This window comes from Bombus pyrosoma, linkage group LG14 (genome assembly GCF_014825855.1).
Source record: "Bombus pyrosoma isolate SC7728 linkage group LG14, ASM1482585v1, whole genome shotgun sequence".
NCBI classification, from domain to species: Eukaryota; Metazoa; Arthropoda; class Insecta; order Hymenoptera; family Apidae; genus Bombus; species Bombus pyrosoma.
The window spans coordinates 7045148-7064860 of NC_057783.1; the positions used below are offsets into that span (position 1 = coordinate 7045148).

General features: G+C 32.4%; 2 protein-coding genes across 17 annotated transcripts in view; one reads left to right on the forward strand and one right to left on the reverse strand.

Annotated features, from left to right (window-relative positions):
• The window catches only part of LOC122574847 (tRNA (guanine-N(7)-)-methyltransferase), a 29926-nt gene extending 13913 nt beyond the window's left edge, over positions 1-16013 (reverse strand). For 2 of the 7 annotated variants that reach the window (XM_043742957.1, XM_043742953.1), the window contains exons 1-3: positions 15875-16013; positions 13602-13772; positions 11409-11503 (exon numbers count right to left, since the gene is read on the reverse strand). The gene's annotated coding sequence lies outside the window, so the exon portion shown is untranslated. Of the gene's footprint in view, positions 1-5003; positions 10843-11408; positions 11504-12719; positions 13233-13601; positions 13773-15874 lie in introns of those variants that run through there. The other 5 variants (XM_043742954.1, XR_006319209.1, XR_006319208.1 and 2 more) reach the window with 5 other exon arrangements.
• LOC122574840 (kinase D-interacting substrate of 220 kDa) overlaps positions 1-19713 on the forward strand; it is a 45392-nt gene that overhangs the window by 10733 nt on the left and 14946 nt on the right. For 2 of the 10 annotated variants that reach the window (XM_043742929.1, XM_043742930.1), the window contains exon 1: positions 10836-11522. The exons of 1 other annotated variant lie outside the window; for it this stretch is intronic. In XM_043742929.1, coding sequence (XP_043598864.1) covers positions 11334-11522 — 189 coding nt within the window. In that variant the 5' untranslated portion in view covers positions 10836-11333. Of the gene's footprint in view, positions 1-2977; positions 3322-10835; positions 11523-16451; positions 16661-16848; positions 19682-19713 lie in introns of those variants that run through there. 7 more of the 10 variants (XM_043742928.1, XM_043742927.1, XM_043742926.1 and 4 more) reach the window with 7 other exon arrangements.

Sequence of the window (19713 nt, forward strand, 5' to 3'; positions counted from 1 at the left end):
ACTAAATTTTTGTAATTATATGAAAGTATACTCTTAAACTATTAATTTATTGATTAATAATTAATTAGTATCCAAACGCTATAATATATACAATGTTGAGCAAATATTTTTTGTAGCCATTGTATAAATATTGCAGCGTAATTGACAATCCTTATCACAGCGAGATATAATAAATCCAAGAATGTGTCAATACATCATTCATTTTTCAACCACCGAGTAAACCTCGATTGTTCATTTGGGAAGGAAGTTTTGCAGCGTCCCTGGCCAATGTTGTCGAGCCTAATTATTCAAAATGAAAGAATACTAAGTACAGATAATTGTCCTTGAGACTCGCTATATAGAAGATTATAAAAGTTGCTATTAACATGTTTTCGAAGAGCGTAGAGCGTTTGTTACCTTGACTCGAATCGTAATTCAGTGCTTGAAACGACCGATGATTCAGAGATACAGTTAATAGGAAACGATAGCGAACATGTTTTCCACAGTGGTTTTTAAACCGTGCAGTTAACGAAGATAATCGACGCTTTTGCATTTACAGAAACAAAGAACACACGGATGAACTACGATCGATAGACGAAGATAAAGTTTCTGTCTATTATGTTTAATATTTTATTGGGAAACATTTAAATGATTTTCTTCTAGAAAAATATCTATCAATTTTACATAGTTAATACGAGTGTACAAGTTACTCTTTTCTGTACGTAGTTAATTTTTGTTTAGTATTATTTTAAATGCAACTGAAAGGTATTTATCAAGGTTAAAGAGGATAATTATTTTTCAGTTTTATTTGGCTAAGATATGTTCGTAATGATTAAATGAAATAAATAACGTAAGAAATTATTACTATGAACGAGTATTATGAAATATTTGAGGCAAGTAATATGTACATAATTGTGCTATCTTTATACCTTTTGAAATTATATTTGTATTAAATAGGAAGTAAACATATGTACATAAATACTTACCTATACATACGTACGTGCTAGCATCTCTTAAGCGATAAATATAGAAAAAATTATCGAGGAAGATATAGCCGTGTAAACAAGTAGATGAAAATCATAAAAAGTCAATAAAGAAATAAATTCGCTTCGTTCAGGGGAAAATTAATTTTACAATTATCGAGGAAAGTCACGCAGCCATCTAGAAAAGTATAAATCATAAAAAAATAGGGATTAATGAAAGAACAAATCTATCATAATTTTTCAAACGTACGTAAAGACATTTTCCCTCGAAAAACGTAAATAAAATAAATCGAAACGGATTGATACGTTGAGCCAATAGTGTTACGTTCCCTTATATCTTTCTTTATATTTCTGTTTTATCAAACACTCGGAAGAAGAGTATGATCGCGAGATAATTGGAAAATTATCCGATAACGGTAGATTATATTATCGATGAAATCGAGGCTCGCGTATCGCTTGCATTCTCTTTTCTCTCTGTAAGAAGATATTTCAGTGAAAGTGCAGGACTTGGTCGCGTACCTGATCAGCTGACCCATTGATTTCCTCTAGAGCGTTCCACGGTTTATTATTACGCTATTCGGTATCGCAGTCTCCTCTTTTGATAAGTGCGCGTGGTAAAAGATGTTAAAGATAGAAGTGACTTTCTAAATCCTGCTGTTAATTCGAATATGTATTACCGAGATAAAAACAAAAATACCTGAGATTATTTGGGATGATTTGATGATCAATGACAATTTTATTTGATGTTTTATTCTTAGAAGTCTTTTTCTATATTTATTTCTATATCTATTTCTATAGGGTGAGAACAAAACTTTGCAAATATAATTGTGCGAAATTGAAGTTAAATTAACTTCATTGAGGATAGCTGATTGTTTTCTGAGAAATTAATTAAAGATAGAAGAAAAGCTGTGCATCTTTCCTGTTATTTGTAAATTTGATTTACCGACCAAGTGATAATTAAATGTTCGATGAGGTATTGAAAATAAAGGAGAATGATGTCTGGTAACTTTATATCGTTGCATTTATGGACAGAAATTTTTATCTTTATGATTACACTCGGCAGAGGAATTCTTTAGAGATATTCTTAAATGTGCAACACGTTTCTTGACTTGAATTACGAATTCGAGTGAATAACTTAATTGAAAAATTTTGTATATATAATCACGTTAAAAATATAATAAACTAGTTCTAGCAAATGTAAGTACGATATAACGATGCATTGAAGGGCAAGAAATCTGTGAAAAGATGAATTATTACGTCGAAAACATCAGCAATTCCTTGATTAATAAATTGAAAAAGTACTCCAAACGACATTTGGATGAGAAATTCGAATCCAAAGTACTTTTTCAATTTATTAATTTCGTTGGTTCGACATTTCGCATATATTCGTCAAAGTACCCATTGCATGTGAAATTATTACGTAATGAACAGGAAAGAGAAAGAAAGCTAGTCATTCTATTTAATAAAACTGCTTGTCCGTGAAGCGTGTTATCCAACAACGAAACACTTCTCCCGTTTTTAGTCCATTAACTGGATCGTTTCTCAAGCAGAAACTCGTTTCCTTCAGAGACTTAGACAATTTAAAGATGATTGCCTGTATTTGTAATATCGATTTAATTGCAAAAATTAAAAACGATAAGTTTGATGCGAAGTTTAAGAAAAGGAAAATTTTCATAACAATTTATATGGAAAATTGCACGCTCTAGAAATAGTTTCACTCTAATAATTTCTATTGCAGTAGAACCTCGTTTATTGGAACGAAATTTTAATTACTGTCCGATTAAATAAATTACAGCTAATTGATTCCATTTAATTTCACCTTGAATTTCTGTTACACGAACGAAAAATCATAGATAGCGAGGAAGATCACTGAATTTCTGTTGTATGAACTCTCTTTGTTCCTTGATAGATTTAAATAAACTGAGTTCTGCTGTATAATAATCTCTAGTATGGTAACAATAATTTTCTATAAAAATTATGGATTAACACGTAGCAATATCTTTCCCAATTAACAGGTTAAATAAAAGTTATACGAAGCTATTGACAGTAACAATGTCTCTTTTATCGTCTTGAATATAAGCTTTGAACAATTATTTGATAGCATGCGAAGCTTCTGTGATTAAAAATTCGCGAGTGATACCAAGAAATCTATTCAATGAACGATCAGTTAACAACAAGGACTCGTATCGATAAGTTCGAGTAAAGAAAAGTGAAAATGTCACACCTTCGATTGAAAAGTCGGAAAAGTTCGAATGAATCACCGCCGAATAAGAGCTCGAAGCTGGTCTCGTCCCATGGAGAGTATCGAAGGCTTCAGTTCACTTTACTGAAGGGTCATTTGGAACATCGTTTCCACGAGGTAATGAAACTCCAGAGAAAGGGACTTCAAAGATATTTATGAGATACGTTAGAATAAATTATTGACTGCGGAGTGTCTTTAGTATTTTACAGGAAGAGATTTATTATTTATTTTATAAAATCGAAGTGATAAAGAAGACTCGATGGATTTTTTTGTTCCCTCGATTTTCTCCGTGATTTTGAACAGAAAAATTTACGAGAAAAGTATTTTACAACTATTACGGATTTTCTATGAAACGCTGGTGATACTATAATTTGAATTCATTTAAGATAGAATCGTTTATAGAGAGAAAAATTCCTCGTTTTGTAATTTCCAAAGAAATTCGAAAAATATCTATAGAATATAATATATAGAATGATATATTTAGGAATTAGTCAAATAGAAGTCTGTAAAGAATTTTGATCCAAGAATTAATTTAAAGATGTTTCAATATCTGTATGCAGTTATTCTTCTTTTTCTGAGAAACTTCTATTTGTTCGGAAAGTCGAATAATTAAGATCAATTCGAGGCATTATTGCTCTATATAGTTTGATAATGGGGAGTTTGGTACCTCTTGAAATAGCCACTTCATTATAAAGCGAGCCACCCTGAGACGCCGAGATTTTTTGAGCGCGGGCGACATGGCCAGAAATACATTTGGCCGCTTTGCCTCCTTTCTTGCTGTCAACTTCGTGGCTTACGTTGTCTAATTAAGCTCCTGAATTCGCGAGAACCTTCTGTTCGATTTTGCAATTCCATCGAAAATCATCTTCATTCACGATCCTGAATCTTTCTAAGAAATTCAATGGAGAGATACAGTGGCTACAAAAGTATCGGCATATCCTTTATTTTCCAATGAAACATTTTTTTGTCACATTCTATATTTTGTTTCTATAATATCAAATTTTTATAGTCATAGAAAGATACTTCAAAATTTAATATACCTAATTAATTGATCCTCATTAATTAATGTGTAGATGTTATGCTACGGCCTTATAGCGTGCAAATACTTTTTGTAGCCACTATATATCCATAAATATGTTTTTATCATTCAAATATTTTTGTAAATCTTTATAGATTTACTACTGGTGCTACAAATTTATAGCTATACTAATATTACAATAAATAACGGTTTTAATCTATCATTCTATTTGTTAATAGAGAAATTGTGATTATAATATGGAGACAACAATCGTATTTCACTCTGTTACAACTATATAAATATTTAAATGTTACTTGGCAATCAGTCATTCTAAGATATTCAATTTCAAGATCGGTACATTTTCGTTTAAATTTCCCGAGTCATATATATGAATGTCCAATGATATAAACAGGATACGTGCAACGTTACACGAATAATAATCAAGAGCGTACGACTAAGCTTGGATTTTCACAGCATATGACACGCTTGTGTCATACGTTTGACAAGTAGACTAGAATTCGATCAATACCACCCGATACTGCAGATATTCCATGACTTAGAACAGTGGTTTTTAGAATAGATCGTCATGCATCAGTCTACGTTCCAAGGAATTCTCGGAAATTATGATTGGAAAATATTTATAGTTTTCTTGTACATTGTTCTTATTTAATTTATCTTAGATCCATGTTAAAAAAGTTCTACGTGATTATAGTCTCAAGTCAGATAGTTTTCAATGAACAGGTGTAGACTATGAAAATAACAAAAATCTGTCAGAAAGATATTAGTTTAAGTTTTTTATAGTATTTATATATATATGTATTACAATCTAATCTAAATTTCTCAGCCATCCACATGGATCAAAAAGGAACACCACATATAGCAACACTAACCCACAGCGCATAAACCCAACAGCTTATTTTACACCAATCGAATTTCCCCACGTAGTCTTTGCTCTACGTTATACGTAATCCTGACGAATCCAAATAACCATTCAGAAATAGCTTAAATATAGAGCAGATTTAATCATATGCCACTTCCTGTGTCTTACTAATTTACCCTGCTATTTGTCTATCTCAATTACTCAATCCTGTCCAATTCTAACCGTGGGCCAATGTTCTAACATTTCAATCAAATCTAAGTCAATTTGCAAGAATTTATAAATGTGTATCGTTTACAGTGGCTCATGCAATTACTTGAATACTTATTATAGAAAATTTATATATATATGTGTACAGTGTTGCGAATAATTATATACTCAAACACTGAATTATTTCTTCAATATCTCTAAGAAATCGCTGATCATGCTTGGATATATTAAGTGAAATTATTTTTATAAAGGATAAATTGAACGCCATAGGATACTAGGAAATGTTACATGGTGAATTATTGCCTTTTATAACTGAAATCTTTCAACGAGACAATGCTGTTATTCATACAGCCATCACTAGGAAGAAGTGCTTTTAAGATTATAGGATTGTTAGCATGGCCAGCGTTGAGTCCTGATTCGAATCCGATCGAGAAGCTATGGGCAATTTTAAGAAGAAAAATTTGCGATCAGGGGAAGCCTTCTATAGAAAATATCACTGGAATTAAAAAAAGAATAAAATTCGTGTAGCCGGATACTCAAAGCGAAACTTTAAATAAGTTAATAGATATTGGATTTTCACAGAATAATAGAAGTAATCAAAAATAAAGACAAACCCACTTAGTATTGAACAAAAACGTAACTAAATTAACATTGAATTTATGTTTTTTCACAGAAAACACAATTTTAAGAGGAAATTTCATTTTTCCAGACTGCGAAAGAAGAACGAAGGAAAATATTTACTTGTTGTATCTTGAGTTTTGTTTTATTTTATAATATGAAATTATATAAACGATTTTGTCAATTGTTGTTTTAATATTATGAAAAATGTATAAATAGAGTTAAGTGTTTATAATTATTCGCGACACTGTACATCGTATGTGTTATATAAAACATTTTTGAAATTCCATCAGCATTGTAATGAGACAGTCACGATTGATGTATTGATATTGATTGATGTGAATGGTATTTACTGCAAACATATATTTAGTGAAAAATTAATATACAGTATGAGAAGCCACCTTGAGCATAATAATAACTTGATAATAAATTAAATATCGTTTTATTGAAATTTACTGATATAATACATAACTTATTCTTTAAATTCTGATGCTTGTTACGCCTTTTCTAATCTGTACAAAATATATACTTGCATCAAACATCTTGTATTTTCTACGTATATTTTCAAACAGGTTCCAAACGTTACCGATATAATCATGATAGTCGAGTCTCATTACAGTGTTAATGAAATTTCAAAATGTTCCAGATAATACATCTAATATATTCGTTATAATATATTCGTATTAATAATAAGGTGTCTACAAGTATTCGAATACTTTCATCTTCGAATTTTCTTTCTTGATCAATCATCATCATTTCATTCTTCAATTCACGATTTAATATCGTCTACAGGCGATCAAATACTTTCATAATCTTATATATAGCTTCGAATCTTCCTTCGCGATCAATCATCATCATTCCTTTCTTCGACAACGATTCAATATCGTCTACAGACAGTCAAATACTTTCATGATCTTGTATACAGTTATATTCTCGATCCAACCATCATCATTGCTTTCTTGAACAACAATTCGATATCGTCGATCATCTTCCTATGTGCTAGAATTTTACACGTTAGAGGGGCACGACTATTTTCGTTTACCTTCGACAGTGTGCCAATACACGAAGAATACTGGGTGCGACAGTGATTTATCGTCTCGATTCCCTCGAAGATTGAATCGTGTGCCAGAAGAGTCGAACTTTAACTTCCTCTTTGGAGCACAAAGGGGGTGTGAAATCGCTGCCAGAGGGAAGATTCACAGTCGACGTGTTCGTCGATTATCGTAGGATTAATCTCAACACACAATGCCGTCTGTCATTCACGTGTCAAAGCTCCAAGGATTCCCTCGAGTAATTTTTTTCACGATCAATTTAACGCTTTCGTGGATAATTCGAAATTCTAGGAAGCATGAAAAATTACGTTCGTAATTATGTTGCCATTATGATACTATAGTTGATATTCTACCTTGTAGATGTTTGTACTAGTAAACAATTTTGATGATATTTATAGATATAAATAATCGTGTGTGTTTTTAATAAATAGCAAGCTCTTCTTATTGCTTCAGTAGATGTCAAAGAAAATGATGGACATCGGTCATCATTTATACGCCAGTGTTTAGTTGATTTTGCTCGTAAGCGAATCAGTTTTTCATTTTTAGTGTTACAAAATGGTGTATTGTATAAATAGTGTATGGTGAATCATTAACGATAATCGTTCAACGATTAGCGAACGATAATAAACGAGTGGTCATAGCATAGCAATATGATGCCAAAAATGCTTTTACGAGATACCTATCGGTTGTGAATGTCATTGGGTGCCAGGACGAATTATTTTACCCAACCTGATCTCAAGCAGCTGTCTTTATAGCTATTATGAAATGTACAATCTTTCTCCAAAGTCTAATTTTGATTAAATACCTCTGTAGGACGATGAATCTCATTTATCAATTTTATAGTTTAGGATCAGATGATATTAGGATACCATAATATTATTGAAGATATATAACACATTAAAAACATTTACATAAGTCCTATACATCAGAGAAATATTTAGAATTTAATGCTGGAAATTGTAATACGAAATGCATGATCAAATCATGGATATGTAACATTCATATTCATAGACAGAATTTTTTAAAATTTAATACTGAAAACTGTAACACAAAATTTATGATCAATCACAAACATGAGACATTCATATTCACGGATAGAATTATATCATTGTCGCGCTTACTTTCATTCGATATTCCACGAATCAATTTCGTTTTTTTTTTTTACTCGATATCATATCTATTACGAATGACCATATTTTTATCGCGGAATTATCAGTAACAGTTGCCACAAGGTAACGATAATTGACCATTTATTTGATTTACTTCGGTTTTTAAAATTATTTTTCAGTAAGCGATAAGATGCGATGCTCTTGCATCGTGTCAAGTAAAATTTCTATTTATTGTAATTCACCTGCGGATTTTTATGTGTTCACGAGGATTTTAAACAACGTAATGTACATAATCTGTAGGAACACATAAAATATCCAGAAATTGGAACCTGTTATAATATTTATGTTTGTCGATGTTGTATTATATGTGGTATATGTTATATTATATTTAGATGAAACTATTTTTTATATAGGTCTTATAGCTTTAATTATATTTGTAGAAATATCAGTTTGCATAAACATCCGCATATTTCGCTCTATGAATATAAATTTCCTAAAATACTTGGCTCTTTAAATATAAATTAAATTAATTGACGGCGTCGAGTCGTTATCATTTTTATCATATCCAATTGTTATTTACTCAATCTTACGACAAAAGATTGCATGAAAAGAATCTTTTTCTTTTTCTGCCGAAAAATTGCGATAAAATAAGAAACAGAAAAATATCTTCCCTTAGGATGAATTTGAAAATATGATATCGGCGAGTGGAAGATTTTTTAATTGAGAAAAAAATACCAATAGCATGATTTGTTTCATATTACGAAATACATTCGATGGTACAACACGTTGTCGATAAGATAAGATCAATAATTGTCTCTGTTTATACGTATAGAACAGTATGATAAGTGTCGTGCAGAGTGTACAAGGTATGATATATTGTTGTACCTCGCGAAAGCAATATTAAATGGTCAGTTCGATCGGTGATTAATCGTGATGGATCGAGCTAACTCGTGGCTCCAGTTTGAGCGGTTAAAGATTTTTTTAAATGCTCGAAAAACGAGTGACGATCGGTGAAAACTAGTGAATTACGCGTCGAAGTGATAAACTACATGTTAGCTTCAATTTTCTGCTGGAAAACACCGGTAACTCCATTAGGTTTGTGTAACGAGTAACAGAGGCAACGATCCAACAACTCGTGTACAGCGATCGGTCAAACAAAATCTAAGTTGAATGTAACGGGAGCAGAACATGGATATGAGAACACATCAACGATATAATGAGAAAAATATCACACTGTAGTTCACTGATTCGTATTAAATTTAGAATTATAATGTTTTTCATCAGAGAAGTCAGTATCGATTAATTAAAATAGAAGAATATTAAAATTTAGAAGGAAAGAGAATCATTACGTTTTTTTATAACAAGAACAATTGTTATATTAAATCTTTTATAAGAAGAAAAAAGAAATTTTTTATCAAAACCAAAGTCAAATGCTTTCTACCAAAATTCCATAAAATAAAATTGATTTCTGTGGATAATGGAGATCATAAAACCAGCAAATAGCATAAAACAAGAGTTTTCCACAAGAAGGAGAAAATTTAAATAAATCATAAGTGAAACAAGAGATTTTATATTAAATTCAAATTCTAATATCTCTTAGCCAAATGTTCGACATCCAATTTCTACAAAATAATACCAATTTCTCTAGATAGTAGAGAAAGTAAAATTACCAAATAGGAAAAAGAATCCTCACATCAAGAAATCAAAGATCTTTAAAAAAAAAGCTTATATAAGAAAATAAGTGAATCTTACCTCAATACTCTATGTCTAATTTTCACTAAAATAATACAGAATTCTTACAGAAAATACAGAAGACAATTTTCTCGAACAATTATACACATTTTAAAACGTAGCTAGGGATCAACATACTTTCTCGAAGATTTGATTTAACACGAATTCTTATAGAAAATATAGGGAGCTATTATCTCGAACAATTAAACACACTTTTGAAACGCAATTGAAGATCAACATTTCCCCTCGAAGATTCGATTCGTTGTATATCTCCGGCGTTATTTATTCTATTTGCTTCTCGAATACTTTTCATAGATACGAAGAACGAAATGATGAGGGGCAATGAACGTCTACTCGAGCAGAGCTTTCGTTTGGTATCGTTGCTTCCAGATACATTCCTTAGGAGCTGTCTCGATAAGATCATCTGAAAATTGGCTGAAATTAGACTGTTCAGATAAAACGAAGATTATGGTATAAATATTGGTACTTATCGCTGCAAGTTAACTGACTGACTCTTAATTAACCAACATACTTTGGATCAATTCGTGTTGATTTGTGCACCAGCTTGGCCTATATAAGAATATCGTGGAAGAAACTGTGAATTCTTGTAAAAACTTTTATTAAAACACGAAGTTTTTCCAACAGTGGCAACTTGAGATTGAAACTTCGACTTTTTGATTTTTATTTGGAATCTTCCAAAAATTCTCTGTAGAAATAAACTTCATTTTCTGTTTTGCTTTTTATCGGTGATTGATTGGAATAAAATAGAGTGAATTTGTTGCGTAAAAGTATTTTTACCGTTGACGTAAGTACGTTTAGCTTTTTGTTATTTCATTGGAAGACGTGATAAATTGTGCTAACGAGAAATAAATCACTGGAATTGTGTAATTCGCGACACGTGCGAAACATTCCGTAAACGTAAACGTCGGATTCGTGACTAATTTTCTTGTTTGTGAAAGAATGCATTTGGTCCGAGTGTCACGCGAAAAGTATTATTGGTTTTTCGTTGGTTCTAAAGGAGAACTTGAAAAAGACAAATTTTTATAGGAACCTTCGGCAGTGAAAATGCCAGAAGAAATTGCTTTTTAACGAATCATACAGGAAGACTTAAAAGAGAATATTTTTAATAAAATTCTTCTATGACAGAAGCATCTGAATAAAACCGGATTTTTGTTAACTGTAGAGGAAAACTTTGAGAGGAGAATATTTTTAATGGAAAATTTTGGTAGTATCAGAATAAAGTTGGTTTTTTTTAATGGAGAACTTTGATGATATCAGAATTAGGTCGATGGAAAACCAGAACAGAATGATAAAATACAGAAACACTTAAAAATTATTAAATTATCTAAAATTAAAAGTAAAGGAGAAGAAGCAAAATTTGGAGAAAATGGAAATAAATTTTGCAGAGTGGATCGAGCTACAAAATTAAAAGCGTACAGTAGCACGAAACGACGAGTGATTCAGTGTTTCAACAATGACTTCATCAACCTAGTATTGATTATTATTGTTAGAATATGAGAGTATTTCTCGATATTGACCTGGTTTCGATGGAATACGTAAATGAGAGGAGTAACTTATTGGGTTCTAACCGAGAAAATGTAGCATCCTTTCCATCTCTGGTGCCACAGGGATTGGCTCATAGTTACGGATCTCTTTCATCTTGCCAACAAGTGATACATTCGATCTGGAACAGAAGCAAACAGGTACAGACAGAACTCGGATAAAATGCAATTTAATTAATAAGTAAATAGTGTTAATTGTTTCGTTAACTTCATCGATCTTTCAAAGGAAAGACCGTTCTTCCTATATTATAATACATGTACTATATCAATAACGCAATTGTAATAAAAATTTTTAGTTGCAAGATGTGTTCTTTGAAAAATATTAACAAGCGCAGTATATTTATATTGAAATTTTTCTATTTGATATTATTCTAAATATTCGTAGGAAAATTTGCGAAATTTTACAACACAGCGTAAACTTATTATTTTACTACAACACATTAATGATTTTTTTGTCAAATAATTTAATTTACATTTTGAGAACTAAATATTTTGAAAAACTTATATTTCCAAGATCGAGTATTTTAGGAAATTTATATTTAAGGAGGAAACAATGCGGTCGTTTATACAAATTCACATTTTTGCAGCAGGGACAAGAATATTTTGTAAAGATGAAATAAAAAATGATCGAATTGTGTTTTATATTTAATGAAATATAAAATGCTAGATATTGGCTGGCAATTGCATTAATAATTTATCAATTAGAAATTGAGGTCTAAAATTCATTTCTGGCCAACTTTTGCTGATATTTAACAGGAAAATTTCAATCAATTCTAACCAAGAAGATTTCGAAGATTGTCTGCGATCTCTGCCAAAATTTTAAGAGATAAATATCGTATCTTATGTCCTTTATTTATATCCACTTTATAGGTTGAATATTATGCTTGCTTCATAACTGTGAGAAACCCACAGGTGGGTTAGATCGAATTAAATGAAAGTATTTTGTCGATTTGTCCGTTTGCCTGGTTATCGTGCCAACATTTTTCAACGTGACTCGAAAGATAAATGATATATGCAACAGAGTCTTTAAAGATATGTTTTCCTTACGCTTTGGATCGCATTTGGTCGCTTCAATAAACATGATATATTTGTCGATGAATTTAGAACAACTAATTACAGGATATCGAAGTTGTATTAAATTGCAGCTATACAAATTTTCACGAATTGTTAGTAGTTTGTAAAATAAACCTAATATAACTGATTACATAATGGATAGATAAACGAATAATGAGGATTAAAGTAGTTTGAGGTTTACGTATATTCTCGTGTCTAAATGCTTGCAGCTGTATGTTCTGTTATTCCGACAAATGCAACCAAGTATTTATTCTCATGGCTCACCAGTCGATGACGTTCGAATATTTTAGTTCTTCGTAACTTCTAGAGTTCTTCTGATCGATTCACAATCGATTAGAAGAAACGCGAATAAATAATTTATCTATGACATCTGCTACTAGATATGTATACATCAAATCGATCGTATCTTTATTAAAATAGATGATAATAGTCACTTTTTTCTTTAACTAAATTACTTTAACTTTGTGTGGATTATCTGAAAGTTATATAAATCAAAGAATTTAATAGATATAGTAGTATATTTAGTAATATATAATTTCAATGTACTTATAGACATTCTTTTATCTTAATTAAAACTCCAATTATCATTAAGTATTACGTAATTGCGTGGAGGTTTTAATACAAGTAATTAGTGGTATTAAGTAGAATGTAGACCGGCACTGTCTGACTAACTACTGTCTGACACTACTTCTCACTCTGCTATCCATTATATTATAATACGTATTTCAATCGTATTATTATTCCATCGTCGGTTTTCATATTTTTCTTCTTTTTCTCCTAAAAGAGGTTAGTCAAAATTTGTATAATATACTCGAACCTTTCATAGCAATCAATTCATTTATAATTGTATTCTTCAAAAGAATATGGAACACAAGACATATCATGTACGAGATCTAAACAGTAAAATCCGACCAATCAAACTTTAATGACCATAACATTTATATACTCTTAAGCTCTTCATAGCAAGAATTTATATATTTATAATCTTATTTATCAAAAGAATAAACAAAAAACAAAACGTATGGAAGACCTGAATTCTAGAAATCGATCATCTAATCATCTAGTCGAATGTAGCCATTTAAAAATATTTTTCAAAATTCTTCCATATATTAAGAATGAATTAATAAAATGTCTCTGCTGTCATACCATGTTCAAGGAAGAAGATCGTCGACGAAACGATCGTAGCTCGTTTTCTCCGCTTCTTTTTATAAGCCCCTGCAAACGACTTGTCGGTACACAATTGATTAGTCTCTTGAATGCTTTAATTGGCCCAAGTGCCGCGAGTAGCGCAAGGACGCGCAGTCTTCTCGCCTAGCTCTATCGAGTAAAAATAATTTTCTAGTTAGAAGTCTGTGGAAATATAATTATTAGCGATCTAAAAATTAACCGATTTTAATTTCTAATCATCTTTTTTCGAAACTTACATAGTCGGCATACATTAGAAAAAAAGGCAGTTGCTGCACCTATCGCGAAATACAAACGAATAAAAGATTGTTTGTCGAATTTATGCATTGTTAACAGTGCATCGTCATTATTTAAGCGCGCAAGGCTATACCTTATCGCGAAGTAATAAATTGCACACGGAGATCCATATTGTTTAATTTGTTGCATTGATCCGCCTTTTAATTCTCATATGTATTTTATGTGCATTTTATTTCTGATTCGTTCTTTCATCCAAAGGCATTCGTTTATTAATAAAATATAAAATAATTAATTTTTTTGTTTACAATATAAATTCTTTGAAGATTTACATTATTATAATTGCGTTGTAACAGGATAGCACTAAGAATTTAAGAAGAAGTTGTCTCCTAATTACTTGTTGTGTAACATGTTTAATCTGCTTTTTAAATTTTTGTTATCTATTATAAAATCTATTTGAAAATTTTATTTCAACGTTTATCATTAAATCCGGTTTCCGTTTTCTTCTTCCTATTCTTTTTTCCTTTTTTCATTGTGAGATTCACAATTCTTAATGCGTTAACGTATATTTCTATAATTTCTCCAAATACAGTAAAAAGTTTTGAAGTTGTCGATTCACATAGCGCAAAATTATAGAAAAGCAGCTCAAAAATCTACCTAATGATTTTCTGTGTATCTTTTTATTTGAGAAAAGATTGTAACATACGTTGTATAAACAAGTCTCAGACTAATTTATCGCGAAAGTACAATAAACAGCTTAGCTTGCTGGTCGTTTAGTACCATTTTTAAAACACTACAAAGCGATAACATATTCTAAATATAAAAGAAGATATAATACGCAGCAATAAGACATTTCGGAAAATAATAAAATAAGAAAATAATTTATTTGTGGCACATCATTTATTCGTTTACACCGATACTCAATATGTACCTTGATAGTATAACTACATTTGAACAAACCGTACAACACGTGTTCTATGCAAATACAAATACCATGCTATTAAATGACGACACTATGCGTTCAAGAATTAAAAAATTCTCTTATGATGAATTATCTATCAATTGCCAACTTATTCTTTTTCTCCCAAAAATACGATAATTTCTATAATTATGTAGATTTTATATACACAATAATTGGTTTTATATATATACAGGGTCCGATCGAATTACATGTAAAAGCGGACACGATGTGATTCCTTGTGGATGAATAAGAAAAAAATATAAAATAAAATTTTTTTATTCTCGACTTAGTTATCGAGAAAATGGAGTTTGAAAATTTTTTCAAGTGTACTTAATCATCACTGATTCTGGACTGGGCAGAACTAAATAATCGGTAAGAGATTATTCTATATGCAAAAAGAAGTTGAAAATGTAGAATAAAATCTTTCCGTTTAAAGCTTTATTTCCAAGAAAATAGAGTTTAAACATGTTTAGTTAAGAATCGGCCTAGTACGCGCGTGTGATAAGTTTCCAAATTTAATTTTCTCTGAAATAAAGCGTCTTGTGAAAAAATTTGATTCTACATTTTCGACTTTCTTTTACAGATCTTTTACAGATTATTCGATCGGTTCCTGTATATTTCTAACGTATTGCAAGTCGATTAAAAATTTGTAGGATCAGACAAAACATTTATTGGAAGTCTATTGGATCTTTTGAAGATCATAATCTATAAAATTTAGCTAGCTATGAAATTTACAGACAATCTTCTTTCTATGATGTCTAAATAGGATTAATCTCGATGACCGTGAACATACACAACTCTTCAATTGTTAACAACTCTAACCAATATCAACCAATATGTAAATATTAACTTAGAAGCTAATTTAATATTACCCTAGATTGCACCAAATATTAATCAGAAAGCGCCAAAGACAAAATCTTCTCATTAGGAACCAAGATCTTCGTTATCAGTTTAAACATCAACCTTCCGTTTATCGTAACATAATCAATTGAAATTTACGACGATCAGTCGTAAGTCGTAAGCCACTAAATCAACTTACCAGTTACGTCATAGTGATGTCTTGTGTCCTCAACCTAACGATCATGCGTCATACTACTCTTCCAACAGACTTGGCGATCGTTCCTCCTGGATGTTCTTCTCCAATTATGAGTTCCTCCTTGCTTCGTTTCGCGATAATATCTAATAAACGAGCCATTCACAGGTCAAAGTGGATTATCTTTACATTTCGAAAATTTTAGTACTGAAGCATCTCGATTGATATAATTTTATCAATTTTCTTTACTTTTTGTTCCACGATGTTAATTTGGTTCAAATAAACGGCTCAAATATTTGCGAGATCGTGACGCGCGAACTATAGAAATTCGTGAGACCCCTTGGGAACATAAAAATCAGCAAAACTCGGTTTTGCTTCAAATGGCTCGGATTTTATTCATGCTTTTTCGAGAGCAAATAGTAAGAATAACGATTTCAATGAAACACAACTGTGGAGAGAGCACACGATGTTACACACGATCTCGCACGACTGTGTACACGACTTTAAAGATCCCACGTCGGATATATAAATGTCGCACGATTTGCCAGACGATGGTCTTAAACGATCTGCTGGCGTCGCAGATCGCACGCGTTCCGCTAGATCTGGCTAGATCCGCGTGCATTAGATATACTTATACATAAAGAGAGAGATAAACGCGTTTGTCATTGGTTCCGAGAGCTCTTGGTGCTGGACGAGGTGAAGAAGAAGAAGAGACAGGAAGAAAGGGATGACTACGAAAAATTTGGAAAGGATGCTCAGGCTCGCTAACTTGTCGCGGGTCGGTTTTTTACGGTATTGAATATGGTTTTAAGTGGATCGAGTGGAGAATAGTTGTCGAATTCTAACTATTCTGAGAATAGTTTATGAATTCTTCCTTCTCCATTTTATTTAGAATTATGTAAAATTTAAGTTGCAATTGATGAAATGGAAGATAATTCGTTCTATTTCTGTTCTAATCTAGTCTGTTTTGAATTTTCTAGAATCTGAATTGTAGTTGGTGAAATGCAAGATATGTAATTCCTTTCATTTTGGATACCGTAGGGTTTTACCAAAGTTAATGAGATTGAGTATATTTTATTGCACCGTGAATTCTGTAGGATTTTATATTATCATTCGTTGATATCGATGAGATGCAGCATGTTTTATTGTATTTTTGTGATGTTATAAGATGTGTCCTTTATGATTTAACGTGGATGGAACGGAAGCTGCTTTATTGTGCTTTGGATTCTACAGAATCTAACTTTCATAATTTAAAATTGAGGATATTTCATCGTATATTGATTTCTGTAGGGTTCGTCTTTTATAATATAATATGGTAGATTATAGATTTTGATAGAATTGTAGAGATTGATAAAATGTAGAATACTTGATCGGATTACACTTTCCTTCATTGTCCTTGAAACAGCGACTCATTTTACGACCTTATTTCTCGGCCGATTTTATGATACTTCGTCAGTTCAACGAAATAATTTCATAAAGTAGGATCTTATAAAAATTTACGACTCATCTCGATAATATAAATCGTTAGAATTCTTATTCCCAGAATACATATCTCTAATAACTGTCTTGCAGCGATATCAGCAACGTCACATACGAAACAAAAGTTCTTAGATCGTAGGACATCAATTATTTAGTATTTTTCAAAATCAAAATCTCCCAACGACTTTCCGTCCGAAGTGTTTGTTTCTATTGTTCTCTTATTTTTATTTTTACTTCGTATCTTTATTATCGAGCACGCTGCAATCGTGATAATTTCTATCCACACGACACTCCAATATTTTTAAAAATATTCACACTTTCTCTTATCAACGCGATTCGATAAAAGAAGAATTATAGGTCAAAGACATCATACCAATATTTGAACAAATGGCCAAATGCTTAAAAATATCAATATCTCAAACAGCCACAGTCTTTGTTTTCGAAAAGAAAGAAAGGAATCTCGTAAATTTTTCACGTATTTATCCATAGTAAGCTTTATCTTGGAGTATCGTCGAAGCACGTTGAGGAAAGAATGCAATGCGGAAGGCCAAAGACGATCGTGTCAAGATCGCGACACATCATTTTCGAATTAGCATCGAGCAAGAAGGGGACGAAGAGAACAAAGAAGCGGAAGATGCAGTTAGAGAAACTGATAGAAGATTCTCCATTACAATTGAAGCGGATTCTGGTATAGTGGTTGCGTCGCAAGAATCACAAGCGCAAGATCTTCCAATCAACAGAGAAGAACGTTCGTTTACAAACGACCAAACAGCCAATGAAATTTTATCAGAAGAATTTGTAGAAAGAACTTGGAACGAGCAGGAAAAGAAAGCACAAAGTTTCGAATCTAAGTCGTCGAAAAATTCAGGTGACTCAAAGAGACGATCTTCAAAAGGATCGGTCGGCCAACAACAAATTTTGTTAGAGAAATTTGTCGATAGAACTTTGAACGAACAGGGAAGAGAGCTACAAGTCTTCGAGTTCAAAACTTCGAAAGATTCTGATGGATCAGACAGTGGACCTTCCCAAGAAATTGGTTCGAGAGGATCGATTAGCCAGAAGAAGAGGATCGATAAATTCGCAAACGATGAAAATTTGTCGGATGATTCGCAAAATTGCGGGAAGATTGAAAAGACGCAAAGCGATAATTTGGAAAGTGAAACACGATTTTCGGTTGCTTCCAGCGAAGTTCCTAATGAAAATTATGAAATCTCCGCTTCCGGAAGCTCGCCACGATCGATCAGTCCGGACCAAAACTTCGGCGTTCTCTGCTCGAAGTTCAAGTATATCATCAACGAAAGTTCCTACGAGAATGTAGATTTAACAAAGAAATTGGAACGCGGCTCGACCTCGAGTTTTCTTCCTTTCGAAACATCGAATCCTTCAGAGCTTAAACGCCATAGATCCCTTTCTTCGTACGAAACCTACAAATCTTCCGGTTTAAATACTTCCATGCAACGCAAGAGGAGTCTTCAAGATCCTACAGACGTAACATTACAAAATTTACGATTACTCGATCAACAAAGAGAAAGAGCACAATCGACGACAGCTGCAGAAATCCAGGAAACCTCGCAGATTCTTACTCGTCCAAATATCGAATCCATTAAAGTTCCTCCCTCGGCAGTCTCTGTCTCTCCTCTTCTAATCAGACGTCATTACAAAGTCATGTCCGCGTTTTCCAATAATTCCTCCAGTCTGGAAAACACCTTTCCATCCAAAATGTTAGAAGATCCTCTTCAAACTCGACAAGACTCCATCAAGACTTCGAAAAATGATGTAAATTGTAAAAATTCAGAAGAAGAAGGCAATCAGAGGAGTACGCAAAGAAGATTGACATTGCCTGCTATGAACATAGATCTAGATTCGGGAGAAAAACCAGAAACTGCCAACTATCAAAATGTTTTATCAGGAACTAGCGTTAATCCTATTAGAAGGTCCAGCATAGCGAATGCTGCGATTTGTTCGAGTTTAGCTCCCAGCTTGGCCAGCGCTTATCCAGGTGTTCCAAACTGTTTGTTGCCCACGTCGAATGGAAACGAACTGTCGAACATTTCGTCTATCAGTGAGCAGATACCAGAAAGAAGCGGAGTAACCGGGTTGAAGATGAAGCTACCATTCCTTCGACTTCATATACCTGCGTCGCAACCAATTTCAGGCGAGGAAGAAGGTGAAGAGGAGGATCCGAACCATCATTCGCATCATCATCATCATCACCATCATCATCACCACGTGTTCCCGTATTTTCATGTACCCACATTCACGTTCACCGCGCCAGCCACCGATGGTGAACCTGGCCGGAAATTCAACTTTGGAATTCGCAGACACTCGCAAACGGTTAGTCGCTGTCTTAGATCGCCGTTTTATTC